The sequence below is a fragment of the Macaca fascicularis genome, chromosome 3 (genome assembly GCF_037993035.2).
Source record: "Macaca fascicularis isolate 582-1 chromosome 3, T2T-MFA8v1.1".
NCBI classification, from domain to species: domain Eukaryota; kingdom Metazoa; phylum Chordata; class Mammalia; order Primates; family Cercopithecidae; genus Macaca; species Macaca fascicularis.
Window position 1 is genome coordinate 1,568,080 of NC_088377.1, and position 13,808 is coordinate 1,581,887.

The 13,808-nt window shown below is 61.6% G+C and overlaps 1 protein-coding gene across 8 annotated transcripts in view; it reads right to left on the reverse strand.

Moving 5' to 3' along the window:
• The window catches only part of COL18A1 (collagen type XVIII alpha 1 chain), a 105,357-nt gene that overhangs the window by 8,614 nt on the left and 82,935 nt on the right, over nt 1-13,808 (reverse strand). For 3 of the 8 annotated variants that reach the window (XM_045389421.3, XM_065541264.2, XM_065541262.2), the window contains 15 exons: nt 13,307-13,336; nt 13,166-13,192; nt 12,586-12,648; nt 12,108-12,182; nt 11,143-11,169; nt 10,799-10,852; nt 10,291-10,365; nt 8,952-9,020; nt 8,264-8,306; nt 7,696-7,758; nt 2,670-2,713; nt 2,167-2,298; nt 1,290-1,443; nt 1,137-1,210; nt 320-448 (listed from right to left, as the gene is read on the reverse strand). In XM_045389421.3, the coding sequence (XP_045245356.2) occupies nt 320-448; nt 1,137-1,210; nt 1,290-1,443; nt 2,167-2,298; nt 2,670-2,713; nt 7,696-7,758; nt 8,264-8,306; nt 8,952-9,020; nt 10,291-10,365; nt 10,799-10,852; nt 11,143-11,169; nt 12,108-12,182; nt 12,586-12,648; nt 13,166-13,192; nt 13,307-13,336 (1,059 nt within the window). Of the gene's footprint in view, nt 1-319; nt 452-1,136; nt 1,211-1,289; nt 1,444-2,166; nt 2,299-2,669; nt 2,714-7,695; nt 7,759-8,263; nt 8,307-8,951; nt 9,021-10,290; nt 10,366-10,798; nt 10,853-11,142; nt 11,170-12,107; nt 12,183-12,585; nt 12,649-13,165; nt 13,193-13,306; nt 13,337-13,808 lie in introns of all 8 variants that reach the window. The other 5 variants (XM_065541265.2, XM_065541263.2, XM_074033873.1 and 2 more) reach the window with 3 other exon arrangements.

Consider the following 13,808-nt stretch of genomic DNA (forward strand, 5'->3'; position numbering starts at 1 on the left):
CCCGGCCAGACACCTTGTCTTGTTAACGGGCGTGTGAGGTGATGTTTATCTTTGTAAATGTTCACTGTGATGTGACCCGCCAGGAGCCCCTCACACACCGTGTGTTCATCTGCTTCCAGAAGTTTGAGCTCACTTTTCTCTAATCCCAAAACTGCTCACAAAAGTATTTTACTAAACTTTGCAGAAAGTTTGAAAGTTTAAGAAGCGCTGGCTGCCACCTGCCTCCATCCCTGTCTGGGGCCTGGGCCTCTCGCCTTAAGCCCCAGGAGGCAGCTTGGGCCCTTCCACAGGTCAGGAACCTGCCATGCACAGCACTCACCTGGACCTTCCGGAACCCGTTCCGCACACGGACGTAGAGCTCCTCCTGCTCGGCCACGAAGATGAGCCAGCCCTCGGGAACCTCGTGCACCTGGCCCAGCATGGCCTGGCGCGTGGCCCAGAGCCTCACCTGCTGGGACCCAAACGCAGGGGCGTGGGGCTCGAGGTGGGAGGGCACGGGGCAGGGGCAGAAGGAAGGGATGCCCGTTTCAGGGCGCTGGGCAGGGGCAGAAGGATGTGATGCCCGTTTCAGGGCGCAGGGCAGGGGCAGAAGGAAGGGATGCCCGTTTCAGGGCACAGGGCAGGGGCAGAAGGAAGGGATGCCCGTTTCAGGGCGCTGGGCAGGGGCAGAAGGAAGGGATGCCCGTTTCAGGGCGCTGGGCAGGGGCAGAAGGAAGGGATGCCCGTTTCAGGGCGCTGGGCAGGGGCAGAAGGAAGGGATGCCCGTTTCAGGGCGCTGGGCAGGGGCAGAAGGAAGGGATGCCCGTTTCAGGGCGCAGGGCAGGGGCCGCAGGGCTTTGGGCAGGCATTGACTGAGGCGGCTGCCCCCATGAGCACCGTGGGGACCCCTGCCTGCCTCCAGCCCTTCAGCCTCCGTGGACAGTGCATGGGCCCTGGACACTTCCCAGCTGGTGGTCGTCCTCCTGGGCCCACTGGATCCCCCCATGGCCTGGCCCCGCTTCCACCCTGGAAACCACATCTCGGCCTCCTGTGCATCTCCCTGTGGGGTCCGTGGGACGGTGCCTCTGAGGGGCAGGGGCTGCAGAACCAGCCAGGGCATGGGACCCAGGTGCCCAGCTGGCTGCCTAGATACTCACCCCTGAGGAGGTGCCCATGGTTCCAGGAGGCCCAGGGGGCCCAGGGGGGCCCGGAGGGCCGGGAACGCTGATAGCTGCAGGAGAGAAACCAAGGTGGGAACGGGAAGCCACACAAGGCGGCCTCTGCCCGGGGCCCACTCCCCACTGACTTACTCTGCCTGTGAGGGCCGGGAAATGAAGGGGGCCCTGGGGGGCCAGGGGGGCCTGGGGGGCCGGGAGGGCCCTGGCGCCCCTCGTAGCCGATGCCGGGGGGTCCCTGAGGTCCAGGTGGGCCAGGCTGGCCCCGGATGCTCTCTCCCTTGGGACCCTAGGGACGGCGACAAGAGACGCTTCCTGGTTACCTCGTGCCCTGGGCTGGGGGTGGGCAAGCTTGTGGGGCTGGGGCTGCATTGGGCTGGGGGCGGGCAAGCTTATGGGGCTGGGGCTGCATCGGGCTGCGGGCAGGCAAGCTTGTGGGGCTGGGGCTGCATCGGGCTGGGGGCGGGCAAGCTTGTGGGGCTGGGGCTGTAGCTACCAAGACCCCCTTGATGAGCGCAACCTCTGAGTCACTGGTCCTCTCCCTGCCCACACCATAGCCTGAGAAACCCCCACACCATCACCCCTTCTTCCCTGAGGGTGCGATCCCGGGGCAGAGACCAGCTATGACCAGAGAGACCAGCAGAGACCAGGGACCTGACAACAGTGTGGGCCCCCAGGCAGGAGCTGGGGCCCATGGCTCTCTGGAGTCTTTCAGGACTGATGGGCCTAGACCCCGATCTGACCCAGCCCAAGAGCAGAGGTGGATGCGCTTGGCCCTGGCAGGAGGGCAGGCCATGGAACACTGCAGGGGGACGGGGCATGTCCGGGGCCAGCGCACCCACACCTGGGCGGCCTGCTGCGTCCCCACACGGGGAAAGGGCCATGTCGGGACCGCTGAGCTTGCAGGGGCGGCTCCGGCCTTGGCGGGCGTCGGTGGCCGGGCTGGACCTGCCCTCAGCCCTGCACCCAGACCCCTGGGACATACGCTCTGCCTGCACAGGGTGGAACTTACTGGAATCCCAGGGTAGCCAGGTGGGCCTGGGGGACCGGGGGGGCCTGGCAGGCTGGAGCCAAAAAAGCCGCCGCCCCCGGGCTCACCCCTTTCGCCTTTCTGTCCTGCATCACCTCGGTCTCCCTTCTCCCCCTGTGGATGGAAACACTTGTCAGACACGGGAGCCCCAAACCCCTACAAGCCACAGGTGACCTCCCATCCCTCCCGAGCCAGGGTACAGCGGTCAGAAGCTTCTGGAGCCTGGAGCCCAGGCCTGGGAGCTGCTGGCTGCGGAGAATAGGGCTCGACTCCCCACCTCCCACTGTATCAGCCAAGTCCCCAAAAACTGAGCTGGGGACAGGAACGTCCTGAGGGACGCCCTCGACGCCCTCCGGAGCCAGCGCTCCTCTCAGGGCTGAACAGGAAGGGGTCTTGGGCCGGATGGCGCAAGGAATTGGGAGCAGCCACCCAGGGGGATGTACAGGACCTTGGGGGCCCTCAACCCCACCAGGGAGGTCACCCACCTTCATTTCAGCCTCCAACTGAAGGAAGTCAAATGGAAACTGCCCTGCGAGAGACAGACAGGTGGGGTCTCGCTGAGGTGGCGTCTGACGGTGCCGGGCTCCCCCTGCAGCCCCCAGCACTGGTGGGTTTGCCTGAGGCGCTTCTAGCCATTACCGTATTTCCCGGTAGAGATCCCATATTTCATTAGGTTCTTCTTAGTTAACTGATACTTTCTGATGTTTTTGTCAATGGTGTCTTTTTTTTTTTTTTTTTTTTTGAGGCGGAGTCTCGCTCTGTCGCCCAGGCTGGAGTGCAGGGGCGCGATCTCGGCTCACTGCAAGCTCCACCCCCCGGGTTCACGCCATTCTCCTGCCTCCACCTCCCGAGTAGCTGGGACTACAAGCGCCCACCACCACGCCCGGCTAAGTTTTTATATTTTTAGTCGAGACTGGGTTTCACTGTGTTAGCCAGGATGGTCTCGATCTCCTGACTTCATGATCTGCCCGCCTCGGCCTCCCAAAGTGCTGGGATTACAGGCGTGAGCCACCGCACCCAGCCAATGGTGTCTTTTTAAAACTTCATTTTTAATTGTTTAGGACTAGTTGGTGGTTTTTCTAAACTCCCCTTCCATCTGGTGACCTCGGTGAACCCTGACGGTCCACCTGCAGATCCACTTGGGCGGCTTATGTGGGAAATGTCCTTCCTTCCCTCGTCCTGTCCTCCCAGGGTGGGCAGGCAGCTGTCTTGGCCCTGACTTGAGGTCCCCACACCCCCTCCGAGGGTGAAGCTGTGGAAGTTCCAGGTGGCTCCTTCCAGACCACGGAGGAGCCCTTTGCTGAAATCGCTCCTTGTTGCTTCTCTCCTTTCCATCAGCCTTGGCAGAGGTTAGGAATACCGTTAGCCTTTTCAAAGAATTAACTTCGGATTTTTGGACTTTCTTGATCCTTGCTATTTTTATATACATAAACCATACATAATTTCTCTTCACTCATTTTTGATCTTTAATATTTCTTCCCAACTATTTTCATCAAATAAATGTTTGTTGTTCTCTAACAATAAATGCTGTTTGTTCTTTAGCATCTTAGACTGATGTGTGGAAACAGGTACTATTTAAAGCTGTAATTGTGTCAATGGAGATGACAAAACACGTTCTCCCTCCAGGTGGGACCTTAGACGGCCTTGAGCAAACCTTCTCCTGTGACTGTTCCCCTGGATCCCTGACTGGGGTGGAGACAACCTCACTCTTGGAGGCCGTGCCCTGTAACCCAGAAGCCTCTGAGCAGAGGGCTCCACACCCCCAGGGCACCCCCATCCCACAGGTGCAGTCCCTGGGGTTGGAGGTCATGGCGGCTGTCAGGACCCATGCTTCCTCCTGGGCTGGGTCCTTCTGCAGAGGGAGGTGACCGGCTGTGGAGGCCCCTGAGGCTGCAGTGTGAGGACTAAGGATGCCCCGGACGCATCTAAGCGCCAGGGGTTCCTCACTTCCACCTGCTTCTCCTTGACTCATGAGCCTCCCGGAAGGGCACTGCCCTGTGGGCATTTCCCACTTGCTTCGGCTGCACCCGTGAGATCACAGTTCTGGAAGCCAGGCCTGCATTCAGCCTAGCCTGGGCCCCTCCGGGGCAGACCCTGGTCCCAGTGCTGGGGGCGCGGCCTGGAGACGGTTGCAGGTGACGCCTGTCAGACCTGCTGTTCAGATCTCCCTGGGCTGAAAGTCCCCCTATAATGATCGATTTGTGTTTTTCTTTTTCACTTTGCCAACTTTTTACTTGTCATATCTTGAGGGCTATCTCAGTAGATGCACAGAAATGTAGAATTACTGAATTTCTCTGGTACACTTGCTCCGTTGTCTCAATGAACATTTACTTTTGACCATGTTTCTTACTCCAGGATACACTTTGCACGCACACACACACACACCAAACCACACCCCCACACAACACACACCCTCCCCACACACGCCAATGACACACCCAGCACCCACATAGCCACACTCCACACACACCCCACACCAAACACACCCACATACCCACACTCCACACACCCCCACACTACACACCCAACCACATACACTCCACACACACCCTCACACCACACTCAGCACACCCACATATGCACACTCTACCCACACCCCCACGCTACACACCCCACACACCACTACACACTCAGCACACCCACATATACACACTCCACACACCCACACTACACAGCACACCCACATATGCATACTCCACACTCCACACACACCCACACCCGCACACTACACACCCAACACCCACATACACACACTCCACACACCCTCACAGCCCCACACTACACACTCAGCACACCCAAATATGCATACTCCACACTCCACACACACCCACACCTGCACACTACACACCCAGCACACACACATACACACACTCCACACATACCCAAACCTCTGTGTGTTTGGTGTGGGGTGTGTGTGGAGTGCAGCCTCTGGGTGCCTTGACGTCTCCAGCCCTCGCGTTCAGGGACCGTCTCTTGTAAGGAGCATACGGTTTTGCTGTATCCCATTGACAATGCCTGTCCTTCAGGGGATGTATCTACTCCAGTCACACTTACAGCACCTGCAGATGTATCGGAGCCTAAAGCTACTGTTTTATTCCCTAGTTTCTGTTCATCCCACCTGTTCTGCATTCCGTTTTCTCTCCTGTTTTGCCTTCTTTTCGATCCACTCTGTGTGTTTTAAACGTCCTGTGTGTGCCATCCTGCCTGCTCTCCTGCCTCTCCACCGGTGTCAGCTCTGCATTCCTCTCCAACCTCACTGTCCAACGGAGTGAGGACCACCGCCACTCCTCAGGGCGCTGAGACCACGGCAACCTGTAATTGCACTGTCGCTGGGACCCTGTGCTGTGCAGCCTTCACCAGTTCCTGCAGGAGCCTCAGATCCCACTGTCACTGGGACCCTGTGCTGGGCAGCCTTCACCAGTTCCTGCAGGAGCCTCAGATCCCACTGTCACTGGGACCCCGTGCTGGGCAGCCTTCGCCAGTTCCTGCAGGAGCCTCTGACCCCACTGTCGCTGGGATCCCGTGCTGGGCAGCCACGCCAGTTCCTGCAGGAGCCTCTGACCCCACTGTCGCTGGGATCCCGTGCTGGGCAGCCACGCCAGTTCCTGCAGGAGCCTCTGACCCCACTGTCACTGGGATCCCGTGCTGGGCAGCCACGCCAGTTCCTGCAGGAGCCTCTGACCCCACTGTCGCTGGGATCCCGTGCTGGGCAGCCACGCCAGTTCCTGCAGGAGCCTCAGATCCCACTGTCGCTGGGATCCCGTGCTGGGCAGCCACGCCAGTTCCTGCAGGAGCCTCTGACCCCACTGTCACTGGGACCCTGTGCTGGGCAGCCCATGCTGGTTTCCACAGGAGCCTCTGACCCCACTATCGCTGGGATGCCAGTTCCCGCCGGCGCTGTCTCTCCCCATCTCTGCACTCCTTTCCCTCGGCCTCAGCCTCCCCCTGAAGTGCCCTCCACCGCCGACACAGCTCGGGTCCGGAGTGGCCAGCCTGCATGTCATCCTCGTTCCGAAGGCTACGGGAATACCATTGGCTGTCGGAGTCTACACTGGCCTTTCTTGGATATTTTGGAAACCATTTATGGTCTTCTGGCTTCTCCCGTTTCGTTGATTCATCTCTTGTCATTCTTATTATTGATCCTTCGAATGAGGGGAACACTCTGAGCCTTCCTTGGACGTTCTGCCTGCAAACACTGTTCCCTTTGGAGCCCTCGGAGCCCTCGTTCTGGCTCCCAGGGACAGGCAACCCCGTGTCCACCAAAACCTATAGACAGGTCTCAAGCTCCAGCTGTTCCACCTTCAGCCCTGGGTTTGTCCCGACACCTCTGGGCCTCCCAGCTGTGTGCTGCCATCTCCAGGCTTCCCGTGGCTTTTGAATGTGACCTTTGGAGTTCAAGGCGGGTCCGATGACCCCATGAGCTGGGCCTCCCGGTCGGGTGTGTCATCGGCCTCTCCTCCGGGCTTCTGGTCAGCGCCAGCCATCTATGCCCCGCTCACTCCTTCCTGGGCGTCGTGTGTGACGCTGAGAGATCCAAGGATGCGACAGGTGCGTCTTCCATCTTCCCGCTCGCTTTCTGCCTGCCTTTTCCTCCACAGGCCTTAAGGACGTCCCGGCCTGACTCAGCCTCTGCCTGCCTGGTCCCTTCCCACTCCAAGCTGCAGCCCCAGCTACAGCAGGTATTGCAGCCTCCTCAGGAGGGGACCCTGGTGGCGAGAGGGGACCGTGGCGGTGAGAGGGGATCCTGGTGGCGAGAGGGGACCGTGGTGGCGAGAGGGGACCGTGGCAGCGAGAAGCGCCCGAGGCTGGGCTGGCTCTCTGGGCTTTTGCTCTGCCAGCCCCCAGACATCCTCAAACAGTGGTTTTCTCACATTTTATCCAGCTGTTCTCGGTGGTCTTGGCAGGACATCCAAGCAGCCCCACCACCCTCAATGGAGGTAGGGCTCAGGGGGCAATTCTCGTCCTTCAGGAGGAGCGGGGGTGTTGGGCTCACCCTCCGGACAGCCTGTTGGGCAACGCCTCCTTCCCACACGAGGCCCTGGAGAGTTTCTCGACAGAAGGTCTTCCAGGGCCAACCCCCAGCCCCATGTAGGGGAGGGGGCGTCTCAGGACTGCCGGCCCCGTGGAGGGGAGGGGAAGGGAGGGGGCGTCTCAGGACTGTCGGCTCCATGGAGAGGAGGGGAGGGGTGTCTCAGGACCGCCAGCACGCCGAGGCTGCTGTGTCTTTGCACAGTGCCCATTGGGGTCTAGTGCGGAAGGGCGGCCGCCTGCTCCTCAGGAGATGGGGTGATGGGGGTATCTTGCTGGGCCTGTGCCCTGCAGCCACCCCTGTCTCCAAATCCAGGTTCTTTGACGGCCGCATCAACCCAGAAGGGGCTTCCTTCCTCCCACAGGGTGAGGTGGTCACCACCCAGTGAGGGTCCAGGAGCCGCCGGGGGGCTCTGGGTGTGAGCACGCTTCAGTGCTGGCCACGCCACGGCTCCTCCGCCTGGGAGGCCCAGAGGTGCTCACCTGGTGGTCCGGGGGGGCCCACTTCTCCTTTGGTGCCCTTGGGTCCTGGAGGGCCCTGATTCCCTGGAGGAAGAGAGACCCAGTGCCCGTCACGGAGTGTGACAGGGAGGGCTCCAGGGTGGTGCCCCTCCTGCCTGAAATGCCCCAGTGCCTGGGGGCCTGGATGGGGGGCATCAGATGGACGTGCGGACAGTCAGGGTAGGAGCTCTGGGAGAGCAGGGGCACCCCGGGTCCCCCTCAGCAGGCCACGTGGAGGCCAGGCCACATCTGCAGGGCACGTGCTGACCAACGGCAGGGATGGGGCTGCTTCTACTCTGCTTTGGGCAGAAAAGCAAAGTCTAAATGGAGAACAGCAAATGGGGCCACCCCAAGGTCTGGTCCTGGACAGCCGTGCTGGGAGGGCCCCCAGGAAGGGCCAAGATCATCAGAACTGGGGCGTGGACTGGGCGTGTGGCACTGGCCTTAGGGCACTGGGGGAGTCTCACTGGCGCTGGCGCGGAAAGGAACGTGGGGCCCTGGAGCATTCCTTCAGAGCCTGTATCCCCGGCTGTGAGCCCGGGGCCCTTACCTGGCAATCCTGGAGGCCCGGGGCGGCTGGACTCAGCAAACACCTGCAAGGATCGGGGAGAGGTGGCTGTGAGGGCAATGTTCTGAAATGAAGGCCGCCACCACTCAGGGGTCCCCAAGCCCAGAAGAACCAGCCCCTGCATGAGGCCACATGGCAGCCACCCCATCAGAGACGGGAGGGAACAGGGGTGAGGAGAGCAGGAGCCACGGCAGCCACCCCGTCAGAGACAGGAGGGAACGGGGCCGTGGAGAGTAGGAGCCACGGCAGCCACCCCGTCAGAGACAGGAGGGAACAGGGGTGTGGAGAGCAGGAGCCACGGCAGCCACCCCGTCAGAGACGGGAGGGAACAGGGGTGTGGAGAGCAGGAGCCACGGCGTAATGCCGCTTGGCCCTTATCGGTCACTTCACCTTGCTGAGCCTGGGAAAAAGGGGGTGCCCCTAGCACCCTTGGGCTCAAGCTCTTAGCAGAGTTTCAGCTGGAAGCAGCTCCACACCCAGAGAGCCCTCCCTTCCACATGCCTTCGCCTTCCTCGGGAACTCAGTTGCTAATCCACCGCCCACCAGACGGGCCCATCCCGGAAGGACCCGCGGACGCAGAGGCCAGGGAAGAAGAAGGCCCAGCCCCTCTGTGGGGCTCCGTGTAAGAGCCAAGGGCAGCCGCAGGACAGTGGGCGCCCTGGGGACTTACATTGCTGTCGTAAACAGGAGTCCCTGGAGGGCCTGGGGGCCCTGGAGGCCCTGGGGGGCCGGGCATTCCCTGTGGGGAGGGCAGAGAGCTGTTAGTCAGGCTTATGGCCTGCCTGTCAGGCAGCAGGTGGGAGCAGGGACAGTTCAGAAAAATCAGAAAAATCAGAAACCTGACCAGGCAGACCTCTGACCAGGCAGAACCGAGAATGCAGTGGGTCACTCGGGCCACGGCTCCCTGAGGACAGGAGCTGGCCCCGGCCCCACCTCATCCCACGTTGGAGTCGTGCACAGACGTCCCTCGGGAGGAGTGAAGAGGCCACCGGGTCTGCGTCTCAGGTAAAAGCTGACTGAAAATGCCCCACCCTGCTGACACCAGGGAGACAAAGCTCTTGGCTCAAAAGCAGCAGAGTGGATGCCTTTGGGTTGAGCGGGAGAACCCCCAGCATGGAGGGCATGGAGGGCATGGAGGGCATGGAGGGCATGCAGGGCATGGCCCAGGCCCATGGACGCCCTGCTGAGAATCCATGCTGGCCTGTTGTGTGTGTATGGGTGCACATGCGTGCATATATGTGTATAGGTGTGTGTGCGTGTGTATGTGTGCATGAGTGTAGGTGTACAGTGTGTATGCCAATCATGGAATGAACCAGGGAGGGCTTACATTCATGTATGAGTATATGGATACACACGTGTATATGCACACATGTATATAAGCATCTGTATACACTTGTATGTATGTGCATGTGAACAGGCACACATATGCACAAATACATGTGTATATGTGCACATATGTGGTGTGGGCATGTGTACATGTGTGAGCATGTGTGGATATGGATGTGCATGAATGCATGTGTATGTGTGCACACATGTACGAGTGTATGGACATATGTGCATGCATGCGTGAGTGGGCACACGTGTGCATGTGTGGACATGTATGAGTGTGCATAGGTATGGCAGGGACCGGCGCAGTGTGGCCACATCATGTATGAGTGTGCATGGATATGGCAGGACCAGCGCAGTGTGGCACATCATGTATGAGTGTGCATAGATATGGCAGGACCGGCGCAGTGTGGCCACATCATGTATGAGTGTGCATGGATATTGCAGGACCAGCGCAGTGTGGCCACATCATGTATCAGTGTGCATGGATATGGCAGGACCAGTGCAGTGTGGCACATCCTGTATGAGTGTGCATGGATATGGCAGGACCAGTGCAGTGTGGCCACATGGCAGGGCTGCTTATAAGTGGCCCCTGAGAGGAGCTGCAGGACCCCAGGCTGTGGCCAGGCCATTCCCAGGTCCTGGTCTCCCAGCCACCCAGGCCCCCCTTGAGGGACACTCACCCTCATGCCAAATCCAAGGTGGGCATCTCCCGGCTCCCCTTTCTCTCCTTTCAATCCGTTCATCCCGGGGCGACCCTGGGGCGGAGCACAGGGAGTGGGGACTGCTGGGCTCTGGTCATCACTAGCCACGTTCCCGCAAGGTGGCTGCAGTAGCCCCACACCACAGCCGGCCCACACTCAGCCTCAAACGTTCCCAGCCCTCAGGCTACTCCAGCCCTTCTCGCCCCTCCTTCCTGCTCAAGAACCCTTTTGAGAGGAGGTGACTGACCCCAGCACACACAGGCCCACTGCCCTGTCTGCCCCCAGGGCCTCCTCCTGGGTACTGGCCCCTCCTGGTGTATTGCCAGCCACATCCAGGACGAGAGCTGTGCCCAGGCCGGTTCTGGGGGGAGGAAGCGGGTGCGGTGGCCGTCCACTCCCCTCTGGGCATGTCACCCCTGTGGGCCTGGGCTGCTCCCCACCTGCCAGACCCCATCTGCTGCCCCCACTGGAGACCCCAGGTCCTCACCGGCCGTCCAGGGAAGCCAATCTCTCCCTTGTGCCCCGGCCGTCCGTACGGACCCTGCGAGAGGAAGGGAGCCAGGCTTAGCGGAACAGACCCTGGCCCTTGTCCACGAGTTGGGGGGTCCTGGGGAAGCGAAGGGGCCGTGCAGAGTCCATCGCCCTGGGCCATGCGTCAGCTTGGAGGAGCCCGCTGCAGCCTCACACCGACACCTGCCCCACGTGCTTTAGAGCTGCACTTGGGAGATGAGCCCTGGGCTGCACAGCACGAACTCGGCAGCTGCGAGCGACCGTGTCCTTGGGGGCCGTCAGGCCCAAGCTCGGTGCAGAGAAAGCCACAGGCCGACTTACCGGGGGTCCTCGGAAGCCCGGCTCTCCCTGAGCAAAAAAAAAAACAAGAAGGCACAGTTAGATGGCGGCTTATGCCCCACCCGGCAGTCTCCCTGAGGACCCTTGTGGCCCCTTTGGGTGCACTGGGCAGTCCTCAAGGCGCAGGCAGCCCTGGGAGGATGGGAGCTGCTGGCAAGGGGAGGTTCAGGATTGGGGTTTGCATCCAGGTTGGTGCAAGCATAGGGTACACCCCAGGGCCCTGAAGCAGGGGCGGAGGGTGTGTGCTACAGTGTCCTGGTTGCCGCAGGCCCCGGCTCCGACGCACAGCTGGGTGGGACAGTGGAGCTCTCGCTGGGCCTGGGGATCCTGTGTCTGAGGTGCACCCCTAAGACCCCGGAGGGCTCACTGCTCCTCTGACAGTGGGAGAGCCAGTGCTCCACACCCCAAAGATCCAGGTTCCTCCCCAGGACCCTCCCCCAGGGCTTGTCTGGGCGGCTGCCTGCTGCGGTGGGGACCCAGGCACAGGCCCCTTGACGAACTGACTCCGGGCCCTGCCATGCTCGGGGTCCGGCAGGCACCCTGGGGCTGCAGAGAGGAAGGATCCTGCGGCTGCTGCCCACAGCATCAGGGCCCCCAGGAAGAGGTTGGAGGGGCAGCAAGAAACCTGCTGAGGCTGAGGTGGTACAGCCTGGGCTCCTGCACCCCACAGGCCAGGCCCCAGGGAGGCGCGAGTTCAGAGCCGCAGCCCACTGAGAACCTCCCTTCAGCAGGGTGGGCTCAGGGGCAGGGAGAGGACGAGGGCCCGGCGGGACCTCCAACATGGGTGCCAGAGAGGAGGGGCCACGAGGGCCAGGCCAGGATGCTGGAGCCCTGCTTGGGAGAAGCTCGTGCGTCAGGAGCCAGACCCTAAGGAAGACCCTCCCCAGGCTGTCTCCACGGCCCCAGGAGCCCCCACGCCCGCTGGAAGGAGGCTGCCCGGCCCTCACCTTGGCTCCTTTCTGGGCAGGGCCCAGGGCACTGCCGTCGGGGCTGAAGACGCTGCCCGGTTCACCCTTCTCACCCTGGAACAGCAGCAGGTCCAGCAGGGTCAGGGCCAGCTCCTTCCCACAAAGCCTCACCCAGAGCCCCGAAGGCAGGGCCACTGTGACTGGGCCTCGCAGCCCGGGGCCCTCTCACGGGAGGTGACCACAGGGATGGCAGGGTCTCTGCGACTGGGCCTCACAGCCCGGGGCCCTCTCACGGGAGGTGACCACAGGGATGGCAGGGTCTCTGCGACTGGGCCTCACAGCCCGGGGCCCTCTCACGGGAGGTGACCACAGGGACGGCCCGAGCGCGGCTGTACTCCTTGTGAGTCACAGTAGCAGCCGGGGGGTCCCAGGTTTCTCCCAACAGTGGTCACCTGGGCAGGCTGGGGCCACCACTGCATCACAAAGTGGGTTGAGGGACAGCACCTGAGCCCCTTACCTTGGGTCCCGGGGAGCCTCGTTCACCCTTAGAGCCCAGGTCGCCCTTGGGTCCTGCAGGTCCCTGAAAGGGAGGCCAGGCAGTGAGGCCCGAGCGGCCAGCGTCTCCCCCATCTCTGACAGCTGCTCCACCTCCCTGGACAGCTGCCCCCTGGCAATATGCCTGCCTTGTCGGCCCCATCAGGGCCCCTCTCGACCCCAGCCTCACTCCGGACACTGCAGGCTTCCGCAGGTGACCCCCCAGGGCTCCTCTCGGCCCCAGCCTCACTCCGGACACTGCAGGCCTCTGCAGGTGACCCCCCCAGGGCACCTCTCGGCCCCAGCCTCACTCTGGACACTGCTGGCCTCTGCAGGTGCAAGGAGCTGCCTCAGCCTCACAGGTGCCCACCCAGCACGGGGCCTGCCAGGATGCCCACATCCTGCTCCCATCACTTCCTTGGGGCAGTGACTGTCGCTATCCCTCAGGCCTGACGAGGCCCACCCCGGCTTGACCAGGCTGCTCTGTGCTACCAGGAGGAGACCCCTCCCCAGCAGGGAGGGCAGTGGCGGGCAGCGCGTAGCTCTGGCGCCAGGTTACTCACGGGAAAGCCTGCGAAACCCGGCCGGCCCTGGGGAAAAAGGGACAGCGTCAGCCGGGGTCATCACGCACCCACGCAGCTGCCCGGACCCCACCCAGCCTTGTACCAAGGTCCCCACATCTTAGAAGCCGGGCAGGCACGTACCTCAGGTCCCGGCACGCTCAGGACGGCACCCTGTCCACCAGTCAGCAAAAAGAAAAATCGGAAACAAAGAGCCGCATTTAAAATTAAACTGGACTCCCTCTGAGCGACTTACAAGATCAACAAAACACCAAAACAGGTAAATATTGCTTTCCACACTCTTTCTAGGCCTGGGGCGTCCCTCCTGCAGCGCAGACGCCCCGCGGCTCAGAGCGGCGGACACAGACTCCAGACGCCCTAAGACACTTTTTACTTCCATTTTGGTTTAAAATGCTCCTTCCTCTGCTAGACTCTCCCTTGCTTGCCGGCGGAGGCGGCTCGGCTGGCGGGGGGCTTTTCTGACGTTCCAATGACTGGACCGTCACGCTGAGGTCCCTGTGGCCTCTTGGGCTGCTGTCTCCCGATGCCTGTCTGCCTGCTCCGAGCAAAGCCATGAGGGGGCAGGCCCTCTCCCGCCTTTCCCCAACCCCACCCCTCCTCTCGAGACTGTTATGGTCCCACCTCC